The sequence below is a fragment of the Garra rufa genome, chromosome 3, assembly GCF_049309525.1.
Source record: "Garra rufa chromosome 3, GarRuf1.0, whole genome shotgun sequence".
NCBI lineage: Eukaryota > Metazoa > Chordata > Actinopteri > Cypriniformes > Cyprinidae > Garra > Garra rufa.
In genome coordinates, this window is record NC_133363.1 from 49,077,493 (window position 1) to 49,103,751 (window position 26,259).

Genomic DNA, 26,259 nt, shown 5'->3' on the forward strand with positions numbered 1-26,259 from the left:
AAGCCTAGTCTTCCAGTATTAGTGACTGCACGCGAGTGTGGAACAGACTCTGCCCTCCCACGGCCGCTCTGAGCCAACAAGAAGGAGTTTATTCAACGTCCTGTTGCTGATTCCTATTTGTTTGTCACCAGCCGCGTATCTACTCGCGTCTTAGGAATGCCATGGCTACTCAGAACAACCAGGATTACTTCAGGTCGGTCAGCAGCGAGTCCACCACATACATGATGGTCCCGGCGAACGGACGCGTTCGAGACTCGCCGTCAAAGTTATGGATCGCGATGGTGGTGATCGTGGTGGTCGTGCTGCAGATCGCTTCGACCACCGGACTCTTTGTCTACTTAAACATGTCTTTATCGCAGGTAAGCTAAAGTTGTTAAAGTTGCTCTGAGTGTTTTCTTAACGAGGGTCGTGACTTTTAATTTAGCATGTTTCGTGCCAGTATTTTTGGGCATCACAGGCGCGTTCGGGGCGACGGCGCGTTCACTGCATAGACAGCATGTTTACTTGTGTTTCCCGTGTCCGTCACGCCGCAAAATGCTGTCAATGTAAGCAGCTGACTAAGTTTTGTGACACGGTTTGCAGCAGAGGAGAACTTTTACCAAGTTGCAGATGAAGTATCAGTTCATATTCCAAGATACAGAGTTAATGCTGTTAGGATAGGCATTAACAAAACTGAAGAAAGCAAATCAGTGGGATTGGGATGAGAAAAGGTTTCATTCTTGTCATTTAATTTGATAATTTGTTTTTAATTTGTGAGTATTTACGTTAAAGACTTTCACTAAATGTCAACATCATGATTCAATCAAATTGTTAGAAGAATAAAATCACATTGACCCTGGGGTCATAAGGGTCAATTTTTTGAAATTGAATTTTTTTACATCATCTAAAAGCTGAATAAATAAGCTTTCCATTGATGTATGGTTTGTTAGGATAAGACAATATTTGATACAACTATTTAAAAGTAGTTAATGAAATCTGAGGGTGCAAAAAAATTAAAAGACTGATTAGTATTTTGCTTCTTTGAAGTTCTTAGCAATGCATATTACTAATCAAAAATTAGGTTTTGATCATTTACAGTAGGAAATTAATAAAATATCTTCATGGAACATGATTTATACTTATTTTGGCATTAAAGAAAAATTGATCATTTTGACCCATACAATGCATTTTTGGCCATTGCTACAAATATGCCCTTGTTACTTAAGACCAGGGTCACATTTAATCAAATATTTAAATGAGAATAAAAATCAAAACCATATGAATTATTAATATATTACACATATTAAAAATGCCTATTATTATGATTATTAAAAGTACAATACAACAAATGTCTACAATATTTCTAGAACAAAGACAGTGTGAATAGTTTCAGATTATTAACAGCATGAATTAATTTGGCAAATTTGCACACAACAAAAAGAGGATTACTCAATCAAAAGACCGAGACAAGGAAGTCATGCTATTTTGCAACAGTCATTTTCTTCAAAAGTTCATATGCGTGTTTTATTGCCTAGTCTGGATGTCGTAATTCAGCACAATAAATAGATACCAACAGGTGCTTATGAAATACACAAAGCACCATGACATATTCTATAAATCAGAATCACAATGTTGAGATTATTGGATAAGTATCCTTTTCAAAATGACTAATATACAAGACAGTAAGTTGTGCATATCAAACATACTCTGCCTTTTGATGAAATGCATTTAATCATACTCCAACCCATATTTTTGAAAGCTAACCATGTTGAAAAACGTAGAAAGTAAAGTTGAGGTAGGATTTAGTAATAGAGGTTGAATATTAATAAACTCGGAATCTATTTTAGGATTAAATATGAAAAATCCATGAAGTTACTAACAAAACTTCATATAAACAATACGACTTGGTGAGATAAGACTGACTGTTTCAAATAAACCCCAACTCTGAAAGAAAAAGGAAAGTGAGGTTAATTCACGGTCACACTGTGAGACTGTAAACACAACAGGGAGGGAAACATCAGAAGCTCCCACGCAAGTTGTCACTGTTGGATTTAAGCAGAGTTACGCCTGACCTATTTATAAGTAACTACGATTGACAAAATCCTTTTAGATTAGGTGTCGGATTGAGCTGGAAAGCGGTTTGCAGTTTATACCAGCCTCAATCTCCTTTTCCCTCAACCGACATGTTATAAGGCCTCTCATCAACAATACCAGAAATTCACTGTAAAGCAATACCCTGCAAGCAAATGTGTGTCTCCTCTCAGGCTCCCCATGGTAAACCTCCTATGACATTTTCCACTGCCAAGATCCACAACGTCTCAGTCTCTCACCCTCTTGTTTTCCCCTCTCCCTCATGTTTGATTTTTTATTCTTACTCAATTTTATTCTGTCTTTCGCTCTGGTTCTCACTGTAACATTGTGGTTTTTATGTAGAACATATAATTATAGCTAATTGTGGCTGCTTTTCTCTGATAATTCTTTGCGGATTCAAGTTACGTTGTGTTTGCCAGGCCCAAAGAAGGCATGGAGAGCTTCCAGTGCTACACAGACTGGTTCAACCTTAAAACGGACAAGAGGACAAAGCTTGGATAAATTTCATCAATATAAAGTGACTTTGAGATATTTAAGACATTTGTCGTCCCACAATTAAATTGATTAGGGAGTGCAGAGATGTTTTTATTTCCGTCGTTCCTAAATGAATTAAACTAGGCCAAGCAATGATTCACTTCTCAGTATAAATCTCGTGTAGCTTACAAGACATGGGCTTTTCTAATAAAACTGAGAGGGGTTTGAAATATCGCCTGGCCTACTTCGGAGCCCCTGGTTATGATAAAGTTTCAGTCATACATGAACAAAAAGCCTTAGGAAAATATTTTCAAGGATTAAACAGCACTGTGGTGTTTGCTGAAGGATTAAAGATCTTTTTTTCCAAAGGGACAGTCATCAATTCAACACATTGACAAGCTGAAAAAGCAAGAAGGGAAGAATTGCTAGATACTGAGTGAGAAAATAAAGACACATATGCACTGGCTTTCTCTCACTTGCACACAGCTGTTGCCTAATGAACATTCTTCAGCACTAACATAAATATCCTGTGCTCACTGTTGGTGCACTGACCAGATGGGATGCTCACAGTGTTGTCCTAAAAGACGAGTAAACACCTTCATTTTACTCCATTATCAGACAAACAAAGACTTGTTTACACCAACAGGACTGGTAATAAACAACGCTACTCCCTCATTTCGTGCTATTAGCACACACAGTAATGAAAACTCTGCGTACTGAACGTTCCACCGACACATATGGGCTTTTTTATTTGACAATAATCAAAGTTAACGCAAAAAGTATGTTTCTGACGTGATTAGCCCCTAAAGGAAGCTAAAACTTGCTATTCAGTCGAGTAACTTGAGTTAAAATAAATTCATAATTACTCCAATCTGTCCATGTCATGTTTAATTTCTGTATTAATTACATGTGGAGGGGAAAAAAAACACAAATCCTGCTTCTCAGAAGTACTTAGATATTCTAGCAGGGTGAGTTGACTGTTGGGGCCCCTTTTGGATTGGGAAAAAGAAGCCGGGGTCCACTGACAAGCACATAGTTAGTATTCTAGAAGTGTAGCATTCAGTCAGACAGAGCAGAACGGGACGGTGATGGCCCGAGACTTCATAGAACACCCAGAGGGCTTTAAAAACGCATCACAATAGACTCTTAATAAGGCCTGTCTTCATTGGCCATTTACCAGAGATTTATGAGCCAATGAGAGAAGCCATAACAAAGGTGATTATGAGAAAAAAAGGATTGTTGCCCTTGGCTACCAAGGCTTTTGCCACACACAATGGCACTGGTCATTGTAAAGTTGAATGTTTGTATGTACAGGTGTGTTTTGGAGGGCCAATGGCATGCTGAGCATGCACTTTATCAGTTTTAACTCGTTGTTTGTGTCACACGCCTATATCAAGGTTCACTTGTAGTCATGAGCTAATTATAGAGAAACTCGTCATTGTGAGGAAAGCACCTACTGAACGTGTTTGCATACTTTGCATTGTCTGAGTCTAAATAAAAACCAAAGTTTTTCTCAAAAAGGGGGTTCCCTTCCTAACAGGACATGATTTATTGCTTTTAGAGACTAGTCGACCCAAGGCCAGAGAGAGAGAGGTTTTGACTTGTGTGTGGTCTTCTGGAGAAGGAAAGACAAAAAGAACGATCTCCTCAGAGTTTGTTCCTTGCCAAGCGCACAAATTGAATATTTGGCTGGAATTTCCTTTGAAGACCTGCTTAGACAAACCTGTTGCCCTCTGGGAACTCGTCCGGAGTTGCAGCGCCTCAGCCCTTGCAGATCATTTAGATCACCACCAACTTTCAGGCTGCTTTCCTTTCTTTGAGACCGCAGGGGGGGATCTAGAGAAAACATACACATGGATGAGGAATAGTCAAAAAAAGAGAGGAAGGGTGAGACGTTCTAGCGAGATGCAGAGACAGAGAGCCCCTGGCATGGATTTAAGTTACACGCCTGGTTTCTCTTATTTAATCCTTTCCCAAAAAAGCAATGGATGTGGAGTGAAGCAGAAAGTTCAGTGGTGGCTTCTTTTCCCCAGTTACAGAAATGAGGGCTAACACTGAAGCATTGTTCCCCACTTCCTGCTGCCCTCTCTGGGATCACCCTAAGGAGCGCCACTAGTTTCACTACCAGTGACTCAATTTGTTGATTTTACTTCATTTAGTGCATTTCGAGCTACATCTGTGAACAATTACGTATAGCAATACTGTCAGAGTTTACATGTATTAGGGTGTAGCAGCGTTGACCCAGAGCTGTTGAATTTACTCAGGATGACAAATGATCAATTTCTGGCTCACTCTTATCCACACCCTGGACATTACTTTAGATTCCATCCAGGGCACGTTTGACTGACCCAATTCTAAAAGAGAAAAACGCGGAAGTAGGTACTTACACAGCAAGTCGTTGTTTACAGTTAAAAGGTTTTGAACAAGTACATGCAAGTACAAGATATGACGCATCAGGTAAACTAGATTTTTGTGATCAAACCGTGGCTTTTCAGAGGGCGTTTTTATTTTTCAGGTGAAAATAGAAGCTTAGACATAGCTCAGGTGGTAAATGTTACCTTTATGAGAAACATACACTACCAGTCAAAAGATTTTGAACAGCAAGATTTTTCATGTTTTTTAAAGAAGTCTCTTCTGCTCACCAATCCTGCATTAATTTGATCCTAAGTAAAGCAAAAACAGTAAAAATTGACATTTTTACTATTTGAAATAACTGTATTCTATTTGAATATATTTTAAAATGTCATTTATTCTATTAGTTATCACATTATCACATTATTAGTCAAATCATTCTAATTTGCTGGTAAAAAAAAACGATGAATAGAAAATTCTGAAGAATTTTATCTGAAATAGAAATCCTTTGTAACATTAGAAATGTCTTCATCATCACTTTTAACCAATTAAAAGCATCCTTGGTAAATAAAAGTATTAATTTCTATAATTTCTTTCCCCTTTCCCATATTAGAATGATTTGTTACCAAAGCTTTATTATTATTATTATTAATTTTGAACAATAATAATCAGAAATGTTTCTTGAGCAGCAAATCAGCATATTAAAATGATTTTTGAAGGATCTTGTGACACTGAAGACTGGAGTAATGATGCTGAAAATGTAGCTTTGATCACAAGAATAAATTACATTTGAAAATATATTCAAACAGAATATAGTTATTTTAAATAGTAAAAAATATTTCAAAATTTTACTGTTTTTGCTGTACTTTGGATCAAATAAATTCAGGCTTGGTGAGCAGAAGAGACTTCTTTAAAAAACTAAAATCTTACTCTTCAAAAACTTTGACTGGTATTGTAAATAACTAAAAATGAACTGTACTTTTGCAGCATTCATACTATTTAATTTTTTTTTTCTTTTAATTGATCAGTTTCCAATAAAATATTAAACACCACAACTGTTTTCAACTGTGATATTTATAAGAAATTATTCCTGAGCACCAAATCAGCATATGCATCACATGACACTGAAAACGGGAATGGCTGCTAAAACTCAGCTTTGCCATCACAGAAATAATTACATTTAAAATATATTAAAATATATAATTAATGGTACTATTTTACAATATTACTGTTTTTTTTTTACATGTTTTTAATCAGATAAATGCAGCACTGCTGAGCATAAGAGACGTCTTTTAAAAACATTTAGATCTTACCAAAATAATGGTAGTGTATGAAAGGCTTTATATCTTTACATAAAGAGAAAATATACATCATGAATGGAACACATTCCTATTGTTGTTTCAAAACTATCACAAATCATTTTTGCAATTTTGATAAAGCTCACCTCTGTTAGCCAGAGAATAGTAACCTGGTGACATATTGTATTGAAACCTAATCTATTTAATAAAAATAACACAATAAACTCTACTGTAAAGTGTCACAAATCTAGCCTTCTTATTAATGTACTTTTCCGCTTATGCTGAAGTTGTTTTAATATGCTGATCCAGTACCAGCCCAAGCTTACCCCTGAGACAAAACCGCAAACAGGTTGTCGATCAACACATATAAAAGAGCCTGGCCCTAGTCCCGTAAGCGTAAGTCCTTCCAGAACTAGGACCAGCCTCCTTCGTGTGGTCACACAAGAAATTGCGAAACTGGCCTCAGATCAGTCTTGAGCTGTTTCTGTGAGTGCAGCCCTGCTCAACATGGGGGACCCTCATTACCTGGCCGGCTCGCTTTGAAAACCGTAACGCGGCGAGAGTTAACGAAACACACCTTCTGCTGCCACGCTCCACCGGCGACTAGAGAGTCATTAAGAGCTTTGGCGGACCGTGACTCAAAATTGCACACAGAGATCCTTAACTGGCGACATATTTCTTGGAGAGGCTCTGAGTTTCTGAACAGAGAGGATAAGGAGACAAAAAAATAAGAGCAAGGGTTTCACAGTAAGGTCATTCGAAAGTACCTCATTATGTAGGACATACCTCTCCAGCTGGCTCAAGGTCTTGAGCTGAACTTGTACACCACTGGCTTTCCATAGAAAGTCCCATTGCAGATGTTCTCATCTACTTTCCTGGAAAGGGTCAAGAGGGATACATGGCCTCATTTTGATCTTCAGCCTGCGCTCTGGCCTTGAGCAGATTGTTTCCCCTGTTGAGCATGCCTTCAGCTCCCTCTTGATTGTTTCCCAGTTTGCTTCCTAAAGTGCCGTTTTTATTGTTCCTTGGGATGACGTTGCATTCAAACCACATTTTAATGCACTGCATGTGATTTGTGCTTGTTTTCTAACATTTCTCTTATTGGCAGGTTAAAAATCAGGGGGTTACAGAAGAACTGCGGTGCTTGGGCTTGCTCAATGCCCTGGATAAAGACCGGGACATTCCTGAAGATCTGGCCCAACTGTTTGGAGAGCCTTGCATCAAATTAGCTGAGGGTGTCAAAGCCTATATATCTAAGGTGAGTTCACATCTCAGTTTGATTGTACCTGTTGCACAACTTTCTGCTTTCATTTGTTAGGATATCTGTTGAGGCAAGCCGTGTAACAACGGCTATTAAAAACATCATCTGCCTTTTCAATGCGTGGGCACAATTGAAGACAACAGTTTCAAGTGAAGTTCCTCACAGCATGAAGCAACTTGCTGTTACCATAAATGTGTCCTGGCAAGTGATTACAATCTCCTTAGGGAAGAAAAGTGGATGGTTGAGTCATGGGAGAGTTTTTCAAGCATTTATGCTTGTATATGCAGCATTGTCGAGGGTGACTCACCCCCTTGTCCCGAACATGAACCAGTCTAAGCAGTCAGAGCTCAGATTTGAAGGAAATGGCTTGGTTTTCCCCTGGCGTGGCTGGTTATCCCTTCAGCTTCAGCTTTTTCCCCTCACAGCCTTCCAGTGGTGGTTACATTAATAAAACTGACATGTTTGGAAGCCTAAGGCTTGGTCTCATTGTAAAGGTGTGATTAGACTTGCAAACCATCAAGTAGTAAAGTCAAACACTTATTTACATTAAACACAAGAAATCAGTAAAAAAAAACTAAAATTAATCGTGATTAATCCCACCTAACATTAAAGTTACATTACTTTTATACTTTTATATTGCAACAATTTCACACTGAATCTTACAATTATTGTAGAAACAATATAAAGATAGTATATTTTGAATATTTGGTAAATATTTGTTTTATGATTGAACTGATACCAATATCTCTAGGAAATCCTATTTCTCCTAATATTTAACCATTGACTATAGCATTCAACATTACAGTATAATTGAGAGCTATACGTTTTTAACATTTATTAGACTTTAAAATGACAACTTCTAATTTAAGTGAACTTAAAACAATGTTCACATAAACCCATGATTTATCTGTGCCTTTCAGCAAGTAGGAAATACACAGAAAACGAATAAAGTTATCAAACACTAAATACTAAATTAAATATAGATGAATCCTTAAAGCTACAAAAGTTATTGATTTCCTCTTTTTTTCTTGTGTTATTTGATTAATAGATATCACAGCAGGTTATTAGATTATTTGGCTGCTATTACTTTAAGAGCTACCACTGCTGAATGTGACGTGGATCTGACACGCATGCCATGCTCGTACTTTAATTTGCTGAAAGTATAACAGTTAAGAGGACAGGAAAATTAGTTTTTACTGACACAAGGCCTGACAAAATCTCATCTGACCACAGTTCACTGTTGTTTTACTGAAGCTCCCTTGTCACCTGTACCTTTCCCTGGATTGCACGTCTGAAAAGCCTCCTATTTGATGTGGTTAAAAAGACATTTAGCGACTAAATAAAAGCACTTTTTGTCAATAAAAAAAGAGACAGAAGCAGCAGTTGTGAATAGGGTGGCCAACCCTAGCCCTGTCCCTGCGCTAAATATTTTTAATTCCGTTAAACTTGAAAAATTTATCGCCTGTGTTAACACACTAATTTTGACTGCACTAGTTTTGATAGTAGCTTCTCATGCTCAGCAATGCTATTGTCACAGTTATGTCTGTTTATGTATTTGGTTTCGCCCATTGTCTCCCCCTGTTGATCTGTGTCTTTTGGTTTAGCCCATCGTGTGTGTGATTCCCGGCACCTGTCTTGGTAATTAGTCACCCTTTATAAGTCTGTTTGGTTCTTGAGTTCTCTGTCGGTCTTTGCAAATGTTTGATGTCGATCGTGTGTGGATGTATTTTTGTTCCTGCCTGTTCCTGCTTGTGATTCTAAAGACTTTATCAAATGTAATAGTGTTTATAGTATACCTCGTCTCGCCTCGTCTTCTCCAGCACACTAACTCATAACAGAAAGACCGACCTACAACAGTTTACCCGGCACCTTCTCCTGCGTTTATTTTTCCGTTTTCATTTTTCTCAGTGTTTTGTTTTTTGATTTAAATGGACACTACAGTGCAACTTCTCCTCCTGAGGCAGGGGGAACGCTCCCTTGAGGACCACACACGTGAGTTTCTCCTCCTGGCAAACCAGTCTCATTCCCCGGATAGCAGCCTTATCGTCTACTATCACTTTGGACTAAATTCCACCACCAAAGCGCTGCTATCCGGGAAGGGTCCTCTTGGGAGCTTGCCGGACTACATCGAGTGGGTGTTGGCGTCCTGTCAATCATCCTGGACTATCGACTTCGTCGAAGAGGACGTCAGCCCCACTCCAGACCCAGAACCCAGCCCAACATCACCCCGACAGGCGGAGTGGCAGCCCGAGCCCACCGACGATGGAGAGCCAGAGCCGAGAGCGACAGAGCCTGAGCCATCGGACCAGGTGCGAGAGCCGGCTGTAACATCCGTGACGGTGGAGTGTCAAGTGGAGCAAGAGAGGGCGATAGAGAGCCCTGCCCACTGCACCACCACTGGGGGTGAGCTTGAGTATCATTCTGGGGACTTAATTGACTTTTTCTCCGAAGTGTCTGTGCATGAATCATGTGATTTAATAGACTTTTTCACGGAACCACTGGCAGACATAAACTTCCCACCCAACCACCCTCTTCAGCCCACACCCATGTCTGTCTGCACACCGCTGTCCCCTGACAGCCCCTCAGCTCACCCTCAGTTCACCACCTGTGCAGTGGGCTCGCCGCGGGGCTGCCAGTTTCCATCGGCGTCTAGGTTGGAGGATCCCTCTGCTCCGCCTCCAGCCTCCGAGTCCAGGACTCCGCCTCGGCCCTTCGACCCTGCGGTTCCACCACGGCTCTCGACGCCCTCCTCTCCACCATCGCCCGTCGATCCACCAGCTCCACCGGGCTCCATCGTCTTTCCGGCTCCGCCCTGGTCAGTCGTCACCCCATCGGCTCCTCAGGACTCTGCTCCTCCGGCTGCGCCTCGTCACGCCGTCCCACCGGCTCCTTGGGACTCCTCCTTCCTGCGGGCACAGCCTCCATCCTCTGTCGCTCCGGCTCCGCCGCGGACCTCCGGATCTCCGCCTCCGCATCGGCCGCCAGAGCCTCCTGTTCCACCTTGGCCCTCCGGAGCCTCGGCGTCACCCTGGATCTTCGGCTCTCCGTCTCCACCTCGGGCTCCTCCTCCACCGGCTCCGCCTCCGTCGGTCGGCCCCATGGAGCCGGCATGCATTCTTCCACCATGGCTCCTCCCTCCGTCGGCTTCTCCGTGGGCCGTCATCCTGGCTGTGGTCTGGGTCTGTTCCTCCTGCCCTGGATCCCTGGCTCCTCCCACCATCGTCGCCCCCTTGGACTGTCTGTCTTCTCACCTGGACTTTTGTTTTGGTCCCCCTCCTGGGGTGGCGTCCTCCGCCGAAGCCCCCTCCATTATGGACTCTGGTTTTCTGTTTTTTCGCCCTTCTTTTTTGTTTTGTCTTTCTTTTTCTACGGCGCGAGGACGCGCCTATTCGGAGGGGGGCGTAATGTCACAGTTATGTCTGTTTATGTATTTGGTTTCGCCCATTGTCTCCCCCTGTTGATCTGTGTCTTTTGGTTTAGCCCATCGTGTGTGTGATTCCCGGCACCTGTCTTGGTAATTAGTCACCCTTTATAAGTCTGTTTGGTTCTTGAGTTCTCTGTCGGTCTTTGCAAATGTTTGATGTCGATCGTGTGTGGATGTATTTTTGTTCCTGCCTGTTCCTGCTTGTGATTCTAAAGACTTTATTAAATGTAATAGTGTTTATAGTATACCTCGTCTCGTCTCGTCTTCTCCAGCACGCTAACTCATAACAGCTATATTATTCTATATTAATATATTTTAGTGCTGTTAAACAATTATTCAACATCCAAAGTTAAGTTTTAGTTTATATAATATCTGTGTGTACTGTGTATATTTATATACACAGTACACACATTAAATTTTGAAAATATTAACATGTATTTACATGTATATTTTTCTATTCATATAATTGGCATTATATATAAATATTTTTAATATACATACATAATAAATACACACACACACACACACACATATACATATATATATATATATATATATATATGTATATATATATATGTGCAAACACTTTTGTTTTGTATGTGATTATCTGCGATTAATCATTAAACACCCCTACTATATTTATAAATGTAATTTTTTAAAATGTAATTTACTTTTTTTTTTTATATATATATCAGAACATTACTGTTATGGTGCTGATATATTGTGTGTCCTTACTTAATTTTATCCATCCGTGTCAGACTAAATAAAGTTGGTTAACATTAAATCTGGTTAACATTATCCAACAGCCTACATGGCCTAAGTTGACATCAGCAGAAAACTAAAAAATATTTAAATTCTTTGTTGGGAACAATCCGCACCAATGAATCACTCACAATAAAACCAGGAAACATTTGTTTAGAAAGTAAATAAGGTTCATAATGACTTTCAGCTTTTTATTTTGGTGGAAGTGTTGCAACTTCTGCCATTTTTTTCTTATTAATTTTCCGTGCCACCCCTTTGTTTACCCAAGTCCCTCGGCTCCGGGAATATATGTTATCAGATTTTACGGAGCATGTCTAGCCCCGTCCTACCCCTTTCCCTCCCGCCGCCATGCGCAACAGCCCGTGCGTACCGTCAAATCTTTCACTACTAATTGAGTGAGGCTGCAAACAATTTATTGCCACTCAGAGACAGAGGCATTTGCCTCATAATTAAAAACACATGCGCCACTTCTGAGAGATGCAATTATGGTGCGTTAAAGAATTCCCTGATCATGCTAAGGGATCGGTCAGTGGAAAAAGTAAACAAATAATAGAGATTTTTGCCAATAAGAAGAGAACATAAGCGCCAGAAGCGTATATAAGTCTCAAAATACAAAAAAAAAAAACGTGTGTGCATGTATTTGTGTGCATGTTCACACATCAATATGAATAAGAGAGTAAGATTCAGATTTAGATCAAGGGGGAAGATATTTGCACAGAAAGAAACAGGCTGAACAAGCACATGCCGAGGCTTCGGGCTCTTTTCCAGCCTCATGTCAGCGCAGAGGTAAAGCACACAGAAAAAGAACGAGAGGATAAGAATCGAGAGAGTGTTCGCAGCGAATGAGTGAGTAAAGAGAGATGAAGGAAATGCATGTCTCTGAAGCGAAGGCCTTCAGAATCCAGAGAATGCCAGAACACCTGGTAGTTATTATGGAGGGCTTCGAAAAAAGCAAAAAGAAAAGTCTGACGTCCTCCAAATTCTCAATTTTAGTCGGACTCAGCACACAAACAGTATACAGACGTGCAGTATATGCAAACCGCTGACCATTGTTGATCACTGATTTTCCGTGGCTTTGGTGTAACACGTAATGCAGAATGACCGCACAGCTAACAAGAGCCGAACCCTGCAAGAGTTCAAGATAATTCACAGAACAGATGGCCACGTCCACAGAGAAAGCCTAACGCAAGTCAACAAATCAAAAGACGCTACACCACTACGATCCAGCCCAGAAATAATATCAGCATTTCAAGGAATATTATATGCTCAAGCTGCACCTGAACAGGACCCCGCAGCAGCCACTTGAGTCCTCTCGATATCCCTAAATCCCTCCTCAGTTTCCCGCAAAGCTAAATGGGACGTTTTGTCCCCGTTCTCCTCTTGTCTCGGATTCTCCTAATGACTCATTAGATGAGGAAGCATCTCGTCTTCGGGCTCACATCCGCAGCGCTGCATCACCACCGGCGTCTGAAACAGATTTACGATGAAAGCAGTGATCATACACGGGGCATTCCGCCAGCCGCAAGATTTTCCGCCAGCCTCAGAACAAACACAAAGGCCATCTCTGTCTGCCCTCTAACCTTTATCTTCCGCATGATCATAGCTCAAGGACTGTGTTTGCAAAAGTGTGGTCGGTTTTACTACATGCGGTTTCTGGGGATGAATGTATTGTTTGTTTCAGAAACCTACGGGAAACTACTAGCTTGTATATGTGGATTGGCTTTGATAACATGCAAGCATCAGATTTGCTAGGGTGAAAAGGGGTGAAAAGAAAGAAAAAGAGAAAAACGTTAATAAAGTAAAGGCCGGTCCAGTTGGTGTTCTCATGTTGCGCTGCGTGGACTTACACGATGGCTCGCCTCCTGCCAAATATGTGCTGAGCTCTCAAAGCTGGTATTACTTAGAGTCGAATTTCAGCGAGTGCTCTGCAACAACCTTCCGTCTAAAAAAAAAAGAGAGGGAGAGAGAAAGAAAGAGAGATTAAGTCGGGTTTAAAGCCTCGGAAGACCTCAAGCCCATTCTACAAACCAAAAGAGAGACTGAAGACAGCCTGTCACATCTTTAACACCCCATTAAGTGTCACTGTGGCAGAGAGCCCTGACAAGAGAGAGAGAAAAGAGGAGGAAGATACAGGCACAAACACTAATCCTGACTGCTGTATTTAAAGTGCAGGGTAGGGTTGCACCAGCCATTTCTAAGTCCTAAATGCAGACATAAAGTTCATGGGGGTCTAGTAGCTTAACTCTGAATTTAATTTCAATGACCATTAGTAGTGCGCAGCTCCTTAAATTGACACCTGACTGTGTTGATTCAAATAGTTCTCATCAATTTTCATTGAAATATAATACATGAATCATAAAAACAAAATTCCACACTAATATACTCTACCAGTCCAAAGTTTTCATTCAGTCAAGATTTTTAATGTTTCTCTTCTGCTCATCAAGCCTGCATTTATTTGATCCACAGTACAGCAAAAGCAGTAATATTGTGAAATATTTGTACTATTTAAAATAACTGCTTTCTATTTGAATATATTTTAAAATGTAATTTATTCCTTTGATCAAAGCTGAATTCAGCATCATTTCCAGTCTTCAGTGTCACATAATCCTTCAGAAATCATTCAAATATGCTGATTTGTTCAAGAAACATGTGACAAATATTTCAGATAAATGCTGTTCTTCTGAACTTTCTATTCATCAAAGAAACCTGAAAAAATTCTCCTCAGCTGTTTTCAACTTAATAAAAAATGTTTTTGAACAGCAAATCAGAATATTAGAATGATTTTTGAAATCACAGGAATAAATTACATTTTAAAATACATTAAAATACGATTATTTTAAATAGTAAAAATGTACTGTTTTTGTACTTTGGATCAAATAAATGCAGGCTTGTTGAAACTTTTGACTGGTAGTGTATGAAAAAAATGTATTACATACCTATATATTTATTTATTTAGAAATAGTTTACCAAGATAAATGCCTTATACTAGCCAGTAATATTTATTTTTAAAGAATTTTATTCAGCAAGGATGCATTCAATTCAATCAAAAGTATAAGTAAAATTTTTAAAAAAGGTTTTCAATTAATTAAATGCTGTTCTTTTGAATGTTCTATTTATCCTCAAAACTGTTTCCACAACAGTATACTTATTGTACTTATAACATTTCACAATATTTCTGTTTTAACTGTATTTTTGAACCAATAAATGCAGCCGTGGTGAGCATGTCTTTCGAAAAACATTAAAAAAAAAATCTTACTGACCCCAAATTATATAACAATATATATGTACATATGTCAACACAAATTACACTCTCACTGATGTAATCCAATCATTCTGTCATATTACTGGCAGGCAAACTGGATTACATACTCCCTCTCAGAGGATTTCATAAATATTTAGTTTATACAAAGCCTTACTTTTGATTTAAGTGTAATAGTCCAATGATCACATTTTTAGTGTTTGTAATGTAGTTCATTTATGCTAAAACTACGCTAAGCTGTAACTTGCGCACAGCTGGAGCAGCCGCCCCAGGTGAATAGACGCAGACTTTTACAGAGGGGGAGGGAAAGAGAAAACGAGAGAGATGAATTCTCATAGTGCTTAAGGTCAGACTGTTGTGCTCTGTAGTGGAACGGTGAGGTCTCTGGTGAAGGGGGCCGGGGACAGAGAAATGGGGCCGACCTCAGACGGCAGCCAAGAATGGCAGGAAACAACTTGTAAGCATACACACACACACCTCATTCATTCAAAGGCCCATAACAGGCGTGCACTGATTTTATCCAGTGGAGAGTGTGTACATTAAGTACAGTGTGTGTTTGTCTCGCAGTACTGTGGGTTATTAGCCGTTTACCTGAGTCACACAGTGCAAAGTCTAGCGCTCTGAGATTTATTGTTTGCCATGCTTTACGGCCCAAGGAAAGCAACAGTTATTTATTAATAACCCTCCTGGAGGAACGGAACGTGCTGTGCCTTCAGTATCTCAAAGACAGAGCAAACTCTGGCACTTACGGCTGTTTTAAAGTATTATATTGCCGTCTCGACTGAGCTCAGCTGGAGAGGACGCTAATGGCTTTCTTCGCACGCTGCGTGCATGCACTCGCCCGCTTCCTGCTCCTTGAATGAAGGAAAAATCTTCCCTCGGCCGTTCGCCTTTTCTGGCGCTCGGATGCAGGGGGTCAAAGGTTTGACGCTGGGTGTGTTGATTGTTATTGTTGAGGTCTTTGTATGGGGCTGTTCTCTGCCCTCCACCTTCTGAACTATGTTGTGTTTTCCAGAAAACAGATTGCGCACTCACTTTAACTAGGCCTCACTGACTCCCTAGGCAGAAAAAAGCCTGCGTGAAGGATTCTTTGTGGAATTTCTGTCATATCAAATCAACTAAAAATCTATCTATCTATCTATCTATCTATCTATCTATCTAGGCTGGGTTTTCACGCTTTGATACGATTGGGATTCACAAGATTTAATATAGATTATTTTGGATATATTATATCAGGTACAGTACATGCCAAATTTTCTCAAGGAAAAAAAAAGTCTCAAGTAATACCTTAAAATTCACTGAGAATCAGTTGGAACTACGTTACTATAGAGAGTTTTCACGACATGTCATCAATCAGTGAATGCAAACAATGCCACTGAACCAAACAAAACTCTCATATTTTGCTGATTATTGCTGCTGAAAAGGGTCAATTATTGTCATGTCTTGGGCTGTACTAATCGGTCAGACTGGGACAAATATTTGGAGTACTATAGACTGCAAAAGTTATAACAAATCAAAGGAGAGTGCAAAAAACTGTCTGAGTTGGCTAAACTGAACCAGGATTTCCAGGGCAAGAATCTTGACAACATTTGTGTTTGTTCTTATCATTTCCGGTCAGGCGGGTGAAATATTGGGCTAATATCTTAAATATTACTGCTCGTACATATTTTTACCATCTATTAACTACCACCTATTTCCCATTTTGCCTTGCGCCTATGATTTAGCAGCTTCCACACATTTTTTTCCATAGTTTAGACAGCATACATTAGCTGAACAATATATTCAGTTGTACTTTAATTGTGCAATCCATGCTGTTGTTTAAATCCGAGTATCTCCAATAAGTCCGGGTAACTGACCAAACCGTGACATAAGTGCAAACCCTCTATAATATTGAAGGTTTAAATGAACTGATTTGTATACAAATGCAGTTTTTATAATAATAAAGTTACAATTATATAATTATATTTATACTCCAATTCGTTTTTTGAAATATGAACATTTAAATGGTGACTGTCATAAAAACTTGACAGGTTTATTCAAACGTAAATTAAACATTGAATAACCTTAAAAATTATAACAACTATGTTATATGTGCACATATTTAGCAAAATGCTTCCCTCTAGAGTTAATTTTTCTAGCTGACTAACGAGTTTATAGTCACCGAATGTGTTTTTCTGAGGTAAATGTGATGTTATGTGACATTATGCTGTTATGATGTCTTTGCGCTTTTTAAACACCCAATTAGGGATTACATGAAACAGAATAGGGATTCCGGTATGTTGTACTCTTTCTTTTAACATACCTTGAGATTTTTGTTCTGAAAGTGGCAAAGCGGAGGAGACGATCAGTTCACATACGCTATCTATCACAGAAATTCCAACAGAATTTTATTAGGAGCAACCAATAATCCTTTTGTGCTAGCAACCACCCCAACCACCCTAGTAAACATCTTGCAACCACTCAGAACCACATCCATCCAATCTACCTAGAAAAGTAGAACATTACATAGTAGAGTAAATACAATAAAAGCAGCATAGCAGGAAAGAGGATAATAATTATAAGCACAATTGAAATGATTTCCGTCCATCTATCTTGTTCTCTTTTTCCCTCTGTCTTTCTTGTACGACATGCTGCATGTACAAGAACATGCTAGTAAAACAGCCCTTTATCTGCTCCATATGTGAGATGTGGAACTGATTTCAGGATCATTTACCAGAAATAATGGTGAAAAAGTAAAAGCCTCGGTCAGAAATCCATCTCTGCTGTGGCCTGGGTGAGATTATGTCACGTTATAAAGGCTGCAGGCGCTCGACTGTCTGATGAATGGAGAGGAGAGAGAAAGAGCCAAGAACAACAGAGACTCCATCGCACACTCGCTCTTGGGTGATGCCAGACAGAGAGAAGCTGGGGAGGGAGAGAAAGAGAGAGAAGGGAATAAACTATTATTCCTTAAAAATAAGAAAAAACACATTTATTTGTTGATTCAGTCAAACACAGTCATGTCAGAAAGCTAAAATTAAAAAAAAGTGTTTGCTTTAAAAAGCTGTTCGTCAGCACAGACACTGCAAAACACCATCAATTTTATAGACTAAAATAAATTGTGAAACTTACATGCCAAACTTTATATTTGTCGTAACTCTGGTGTTTAAGTCGCATTTAACCTTTATCCAACAAGCATTCAACAGAGTGGAAGAAAAATGTGAGGAGAGGTCAAAACCAACCTGAGGGTGTTGGGTTAAACTTTGGCTTGTTACTTAGTAGATTTTTGAAATCTGAACAGCTTTATGGATTATATGGAATATTTTTTTCCACTGCTCTACTGATGACATTTTCTGTTATTTAACATGGCATTGTTTAAATGCAATGATTCAGTCACTGACTACATTAAAAATGTAGACAAGGACTGAATCATTGCATTAAAACAATAAAGTTTTCAATTAGTTTAATTTAAGTAAATCAGACAGTGTTTGGAACATACTCAATCCCAGAGCCGAAGCTGGCCTGAGGCGATGGAAATGAGCCAGTAATCAGAGTGTTTTTAGTTCAAGACCCAGCCAGTGGGACTAATGATCTGGATACTGGGGTTTGACTGGTTGAAATATGGCCGTCACAGACTACTGAAAAACTGCCCTTGAGAAAGATGACCTTAAAAACTATTCTTAGCTGTTTTTACCCTCCAGCTCAACACAACGTGATCACTGCCGTCTTCAAAGGATGAAAAAATAAAACTGTTTGTGTAATAAAATTTCGTAACTTGAGGTAAACTTTAACCGCAGTTAATATGCCTGTGAGACAAGAAACAAAAACCAAAAAGGAGAATAGACACGCTTATAAAACTGAATCATCCAGTTTCACATTCCTGTTAACTATCTAGATTTTGACGAGTCATCATATGTCACTCTACTAATGGGACTTTTTTTGTTTTTGCCACAGGTTACAGACAGTATCATCTCCAAACAGGCTTTACATGGTGAGTATACAATCAGTCAATTCTCCATAATTGCCATAATCACAACACCAATGTAAAGCGGAATGCTAAAGACACTTGGAAGAATGATAAAAATGGACTGTAATAAGGTTAAAATGTCTTGCGTAACACCAGTAAAAATGTATGATGCATTTGAATGTACTGATTGTCTACTGTCTGTCTCTCCCTCAGAAGCAAGAGCCATGCCTCATTCATACAATACATCAGGGTCAAAGTTTATGACCACAGTGACACAACGCCCATCAGCCCACCTGACCCTTAGCAGCCTACCGGGTGAGTGAGTGAGTGTGTGTGTGTGTGTGTGTGTGTGTGTGTGTGTGTGTGTGTGTGTGTGTGTGTGTGTGTGTGTGTGTGTGTGTGTGTGTGTGTGTGTGTGTGTATATACAGTACCAACTGAAACTTTGGACACACCACCTATTCTTTATTTTGACTATTTTCCACATTTTAAAGTCATCAACACTTATCAAATTAGCTAAAAAAAAGACAATTTATTGTAAATGTGAACTAATTAATTAATAAAATAAAAAACATCATTATTAATATAAAATTATGCAAATACACTACCAGTCAAAAGTTTTTGAACAGTAAGAGTTTATGTTTTAAAAAAAAAAAGTCTCTTCTGCTCACCAAGCCTGCATTTATTTGATCCAAAGTACAGCAAAACAGCACAATTTAGAAATATTTGTACTATTTAAAATAACTGGTTTCTATTTTTATGCTTGTGATTTCAAAGCTGAATTTTTAGCATTATTACTTCAGTCATATGGTCCTTGAGAAATCATTCTAATATTTTGATTTGCTGCTCAAAAAACAATTATTATTATGATGATTTCTTTGATAAAAAGAACATTCAGAAGAACAGCATTTATCTGAAATAGAAATCTTTTGTAACATTATATTTATGATATTATTTATCACTTTTGATTAATTTACAGCATCCTTGCTAAATACAAGTAATAATTTCTATAATTTCTTTTTCACAAAAAAATTTAATAAAATGTAACAAAAGCTTTTTATTTCAGATAAATGCTGATCTTTGGATCTTTATATTCACCAAATAATCCTGAAAAAATGTATTTAACTGTTTTAAATGTTTAAATGTTTTTTGAACAGCAAATCAGCATATTAAAATGATTTCTGAAGAATCATGTGACACTGAAGACTGGAATAAAGATGCTAAAAATTCAGCTTCGATCACAGGAATAAATTTTAATATATTAAAAATATTTCACAATATTACTACTCTTGCTGTATTTTAGATCAAATAAATGCAGGCTTGGTGAGCAGAAGAGACTTAAAAAAATAATAAAATCTTACCTCTCCAAAAACTTTTGACCGGAAGTGTATAATTAATTAAACTTAAAGCTTATTTTAAATAGTTTAGATCAAAAAGTCTTTAGGTCTTAAGAAAAAGAGCTGTATAAAGTCTAGCCCTGCATTTTCTCACAATCAAGAGTTTTTTAGTATACCATTACAGTATTTATTCATGTTTTGAATTAGCTTTTATTTTTATAATTTCAGTTTTCGTTTTAATTTTAGTAATTTTGTCATGTGCTTAAGTCATTTTTAGCTTTTTTTTATATATATATATCAGTTTTAGTACTTTTAGCACCTTATTTTCAGTTAGTAGCAAATATGTCTATTTTTTATTTAGGTTTTTTAATTTTTCATCTATTTAGATCAAAGCTTAAGACCAAAAAGTACACTCATAATAAATATTTTAGCCTGCAATACACTACATGACTTTGGCCCAAATTTTTTCCTCTGATTTCCAGTGTAGACTAGTCGACGCTGGTTGCTAAAAGTCAGAGCCAGTCTGGAGATTTCTGTCATTTTGCATATAATGCCCGGTTTTCCTTCTGTAACCATTTATAATGTCGCAAGAGTATGATGTCTTGTGTTTTAAAATCTGTTCAGATTTTAAAAGTCGTGTAGTGTATTCCAGCCAGTACATGCTTAATGCGCCCTTTGTGTATATGACCCATCCATCCATCCATCCATCCTGCCAGGCAGAGCTTCCCCATGTCAATAAAGCCTGGCACACAGCTGCAAAGAAGAAATTAATTATATGACAGCTTGAAATTGTTTAGTTATTTAATATAACAGTAATATCACTAAATATCCCAAAATCTTGTCCGTTCCTTTAAAGTTCCACTAAAGCTACTCAGATCAAAGTCTTATTTACCGCATGCGTGCCAGAAAAAAAAGAGATTTATTCAGTCACGCATCCCAGAAGGAAATGAAACCAAGTCAAACCAGCTTTGTATCTGGAGCACAAGTCACAAGCATGATCGCTAAACTGCAAGGGAGTGTTTTTTTTTTTTTTTTTTTGTAACACGTGCATGCATTATTCACAAACCTGTCTGCACAGTGCTTGATGATGGATCACATGCACGCACTATGAAAATTGCACATGCCGTTAACTTCAAAAAGCCGAAACTGCTTAATCCATGAGAACATCTATATTAACCGCGGTGATAGCAGTGGGCTTTCCTACACATCTGTACTTCATGTGTGTATCTCTCTTTATCAACTTTTGTCAGAAGAACGACCCTTTTAAAACTTTTTGAAGCAGTAAATCAAAGAGCAGGTCTAGCATGTTATTGATCTTCTGTGAGGAATGTGGCTCATTGTGTTTGAGGAACATGCCGCCTGCTCCTCCATGTGCTCTACACCTCCCTTCCTCCCCAGCCTTTCTCTCTCTGTTCTTCAATTTTTCACTCTGTCTGTGACTTCCTCTCCTGTGTAGCCATACCCTCCTGTTCTGATCTCTCCTGTACTCTTAAGACAATCCACCAATCTTTCATTCCTCCCTTTTACCTTGTGAATTATGTGCCTTGCTTTAATTGCCACCTGCTCCTTGTCTTGGAACCTTTATTCTTTATTCTTTTTTTACTACTATGTTTTTTTTTTTTTTTTGGTCATGAATTATATGCCTTTCCACATTCAGAATATCTTTAGTATTACTTAGTGATCGTTTCTTTAAATCTTTAAAACACTAATAAATTTCATACCACTGTTAAATGTAATCTTTAGCAAATCTCAAAAGTAATATTCATTTTTCATACTGTACATTTATAATGTTGTGATACCTAAATTTACTTGTAGCATTTAAAACTATTTGTTAGATTTATTTTTTTCGCTTTATACAATATATTATTAAACTTTAATATCAGTAATTTATCAGTTATTAGTCATAAGAATAATTATCAGCTTATCATTATCAGGCATAATTAACATTTGTAATTCATCAATTAACAATTCAGTCACATGGCGATAAATGAAAGTCATGTCCTACATTTTTTACATTTTATACTGTATATATAATTTTCATTTTAGTAATTTATGTGCTTTTGTCATTTTTTTTTAACCTCAGTCTATGTATTTTACTTCAGTTTTAGTCATTTTAATACTTTAACTACTTTAACTTTAATGTAGCCCATTATTTACTCACCCTCAAGCCTTCCTAGGTGTATATGACTTCCTTCTTTTTAATTCAATATGAGTTATATTAAAAATTGTTCTGGCTCTTGCAAGCTTTATAATATTAGTGGGCAGGTGTTTCTTTTCAACAGTCCAAACGAGTCCAATAAAGCACATCCATTAATAATAAAAAGTACTCCACACAGCTCCGTGGGGTGAGTAAAGGCCTCCTGTAGCGAATGGATGCGTTTTTGTAAGAAAAATATCCATATTTAAAACGTAATCATCACTTTTCTCTAGCTTGAACTAACAGTCGTACACAGAAGCCGTTCCAGGTGAAGCTGTGTGGACCACTTTATATATTAGATGGATGCACTTTATTGGACTTGTTTTGGACTGTTGAAAAGAAACACCCTCTCACTGCCATTATTAAGCTTGGAAGAGCCAGAACAATTAAACAATTGTAATATAACTCTGATTGCATTCGACTGAAAGAAGAAAGTCATATACACCTAGGATGGCTTGAGGGTGAGCAAATAATAGGCTAATTTTAATTTTTGGGTGAACTAACCCTTTAATAGTTTTAGATTTAGATCTAGATTTAGTCTTAGTTAACAATAACCACACTGGTCGCACCGAATGCTAAAATGTTTCACTCGAAACTACATGCTTCAGAGAAGTAAAATGGGTTGTGAATGCCATTTCATGCTAACCTAAATCTATCTTCTCCCTTTTGTTCAGGTGGCACTCAATACTTCACCCCTCAACCAGATCTGCACCAGTCCTGCCGCCACCCCGTACGTTCCTGGGCCAACCAGAGCTTCGGCGCCCATCTGCATAACATGACGCTGACCAACGGACGCCTTCGCGTACCCCAGGATGGCCGCTACTACCTGTACTCCCAGGTGTACTTCCGCTACCCCTCTCCTAGCGAGGGTGACCAAAACAGCGTAAGCCACCAGCTGGTTCAGTGCATCTATAAGAAAACCTCCTACCTGAGGCCGATTCAGCTCCTGAAGGGAGTGGGGACCAAATGTTGGGCTCCGGACGCAGAATACGCCCTCCACTCGGTGTACCAGGGCGGCCTGTTCGAGCTCCGAGCAGGCGACGAGGTCTTTGTATCAGTCTCATCTCCAACAATGGTGTACGGCGAGGACTCTTCTAGCTACTTCGGAGCTTTCCGTCTGGACCTGTAGGAGAAGACAAAACGGGACTATGTTACCCATCGGGTGGATCGTTTTGGGGCTGTGACCCAAAGAGAAAAAACTTCACCGTTCAACTTTCCTTTCTTTAAGACTTCGAATATGTGAAGGATGTGTGAATGAGAGATGTTTCGGATAAGGTTATTTGTTTTAAAGACAGAGGAATGTATGTATATTTCTACAAAATCACATCAAAGATGTGAATCTTTGAAACGGTAGCAAAACTTGAGAGACAAAAACTCACACAAAATGAATCTGTGCCAATATAGGGCTTGACGTGTGAACTCACTCTCAGCTCTCATTTGCTGGAGGGGAATATTTGTGTGTACGGCGGATCGAAAACAGTTTTAAAAACAGATATGATGACAGCGGGAATGTGGAGGAAAGAAAGATGAGAGGGGAAGTATGCAGCTCTACCAGCCTCAAAAGAGCATCCTGGCAGGTTGCAGGACTGCGGAATTCTCCCCGTCCTGTCAGACCAGCAGAGCAACATGCCCGGACAAGAAAAGGACCTAAAAAAAAAGTTCACATAAACACAGAGGAATTCAGCTTGTTGCATAGATTTAAGAACACCCATTCTCTCGAGTATTTATGGCTTCCACGCATACAAAACGCAGAGATAAGATAAAACGCACATACGTTTTGTCTCAGATACTAATCATTTTCACAAGTCTCCCTCTGCTGTCTGGTCCGGGGTGCAGGAGGAAGTACTGTCAGGGAGGGACGCAAAGAGACACGTGCTTCCCTGCTCACGAGGTGAAATGAACTCTACGCTACACAGTTTGTTGAAATGTCGCAGCCATATAATGCTTTGTTTCTGCTAGAGCTGCACACACTCCAAGTGCCCTGAAAAAGTGGTACCACTTAGTTGTACATTCATCTCTTTCTCTATGTGGTTGGTTGGTTCAACCTGTGTATATAATTGTATTTAATTCAGAATCATGAGGTTTGGAAAAGAATGTACAAGCGTTGTAATGTTCTCGCATGAAAATCCCACAAAATGGGATTTTCACGCCGTGACGTTCTCCAAACGAAACGGCGCTGTGAATCTCGATACGAGCCTGTTTTTTTTTTTTTTCTGAGGGAAAAGTGTTTGAAGGAGGAGAGGGTGGGGGTGATTATTTTCCACTATAAATGATCAAGTGCTGTCACAATGGTGTTTTTGAGAGAAAGCACAAACACTCGCTTGGGTTTCATTGTAAACCACGAGCATGTTTTCTTCTCTCTGGACTCTGCCCCGGTTTTTACTGATAAAGTCAGTGAGCTAAAGGGCCCCTGCCAAGACAGTGCCTTAAATCACATTATCCAGCAAGAGCGAGCGAGCCAAGACTCTTTGTGGCATTTAGCTACGGACATAATGTTCGTTATACCACACATTACAAAACATCCCGCCTGACTCTTATCTGCAATTTGTCTGGATTAAGAAACTTGGATGTTGATTTAATCCAGAGGGGGAGAACGAGTTTTTCTTCAGCAGGTTTTAATACTTTTGGTGCAAGTTCATATAATGTTCCGCAATGCCATAATTTCTCCATACAGGGTGCTTTTTTTTTATGTCTAAGGGAATGTGACGTCAGATACCACTAGGTTTAATACGTGTGAAAGTGCCTTTGGCTTGTCGTTATGCACTGATCTAAGACCACCCTCAATCTAAACACTAACTTTTATCTTATTAAGGGAGGATCAAAGTATGTTTTAGATCAGTGTTGAAGTCATACATGACCTCATCAATTTCACATCATCAACCACATCACTTCACAGCCCAGTGAGAACTTCGACACCATCTGCTTAGTGGAAACATCACTCATGTCGTTCCAAACCTGTATGGCTTGCTCTCTTCTGTGGAACACAAAGAACTTTTTTGAAAAATGTTTCCCTGAAAGTTAAAGGGGTCCAAAACAACACTGGGTTCTGGAAAAAATCATTCTGCGAAAGAGAGTCAGTCATACAGGTTTGAAGTGAAATGAGAGAATTTTCATTTTTGGGTTAATTTTCCCAGAAGGAGTCTGGATAATCCTACCAATTCGCATGCACTGACCGTGCTCATTATCCCCGTCAATCTGCTCCGGCCCATCCAGGGTTTTGTGTGAGTGTGCACATGTGTATACAAATTGAAATATGCACCTATCTGTACAACATGGAGGTCAGTGTGGGGTGAGGGGTGGCCAGAAAAGAGAAATATGGCTGAATTCCAGCGGATCCAGGCGGATTACAGCAAGACTTGCCCTTTGAACCACAAAGAACCACAATGTGAACACAGAAGACAAATGTATGTTAGGTGTATATATATATATATATATATATGTGAGTGTGTGTTTTTTAATTAAATGCTTGACTGGTTTCTGAAACAGTGGATGTGATAGTTTGCATACTTTAAAATCTCACAGAGCTTTGCAGAGACCTTACGGGAGTGCTGTGAAAAACTTGAGCGGGGCAGAACACAGTGAAATCCAGTGAGCAACATGAACTGTCAGTTGAAACAAAAAGACTATTGTGTTTCCTTTTCCAGTGAGAGTTTTTTTTTAGTTGGGATTGTTAAGTTTTCTGTCCACCAATCTGTGGCACTGTTTTCCATTTAAAGAAAGAAGTTATGCACTGTTTACCAATGTTGCGTCTCTGTCTTGGTAAGAATGTACTGATATCTCTCACGCTCTCCCTCTTTATTGTATAATTTTACAATGTCTGACCTGTGTCCTTAAAGCATACGTCTGAGGTGTCGTTTTCAATTAAAGTGCCTTTTTATGAA

General features: G+C 38.9%; 1 protein-coding gene across 1 annotated transcript; it reads left to right on the plus strand.

Annotated features, from left to right (window-relative positions):
• On the plus strand, positions 1 to 26,259 carry tnfsf10l (TNF superfamily member 10, like). The gene is made up of 5 exons (XM_073837234.1): positions 1 to 359; positions 7,303 to 7,452; positions 18,834 to 18,870; positions 19,060 to 19,161; positions 23,053 to 26,259. Exons 1-5 carry the CDS (start codon positions 162 to 164, stop codon positions 23,505 to 23,507), a joined length of 942 nt encoding a protein of 313 aa, XP_073693335.1. The 5' UTR covers positions 1 to 161; the 3' UTR covers positions 23,508 to 26,259.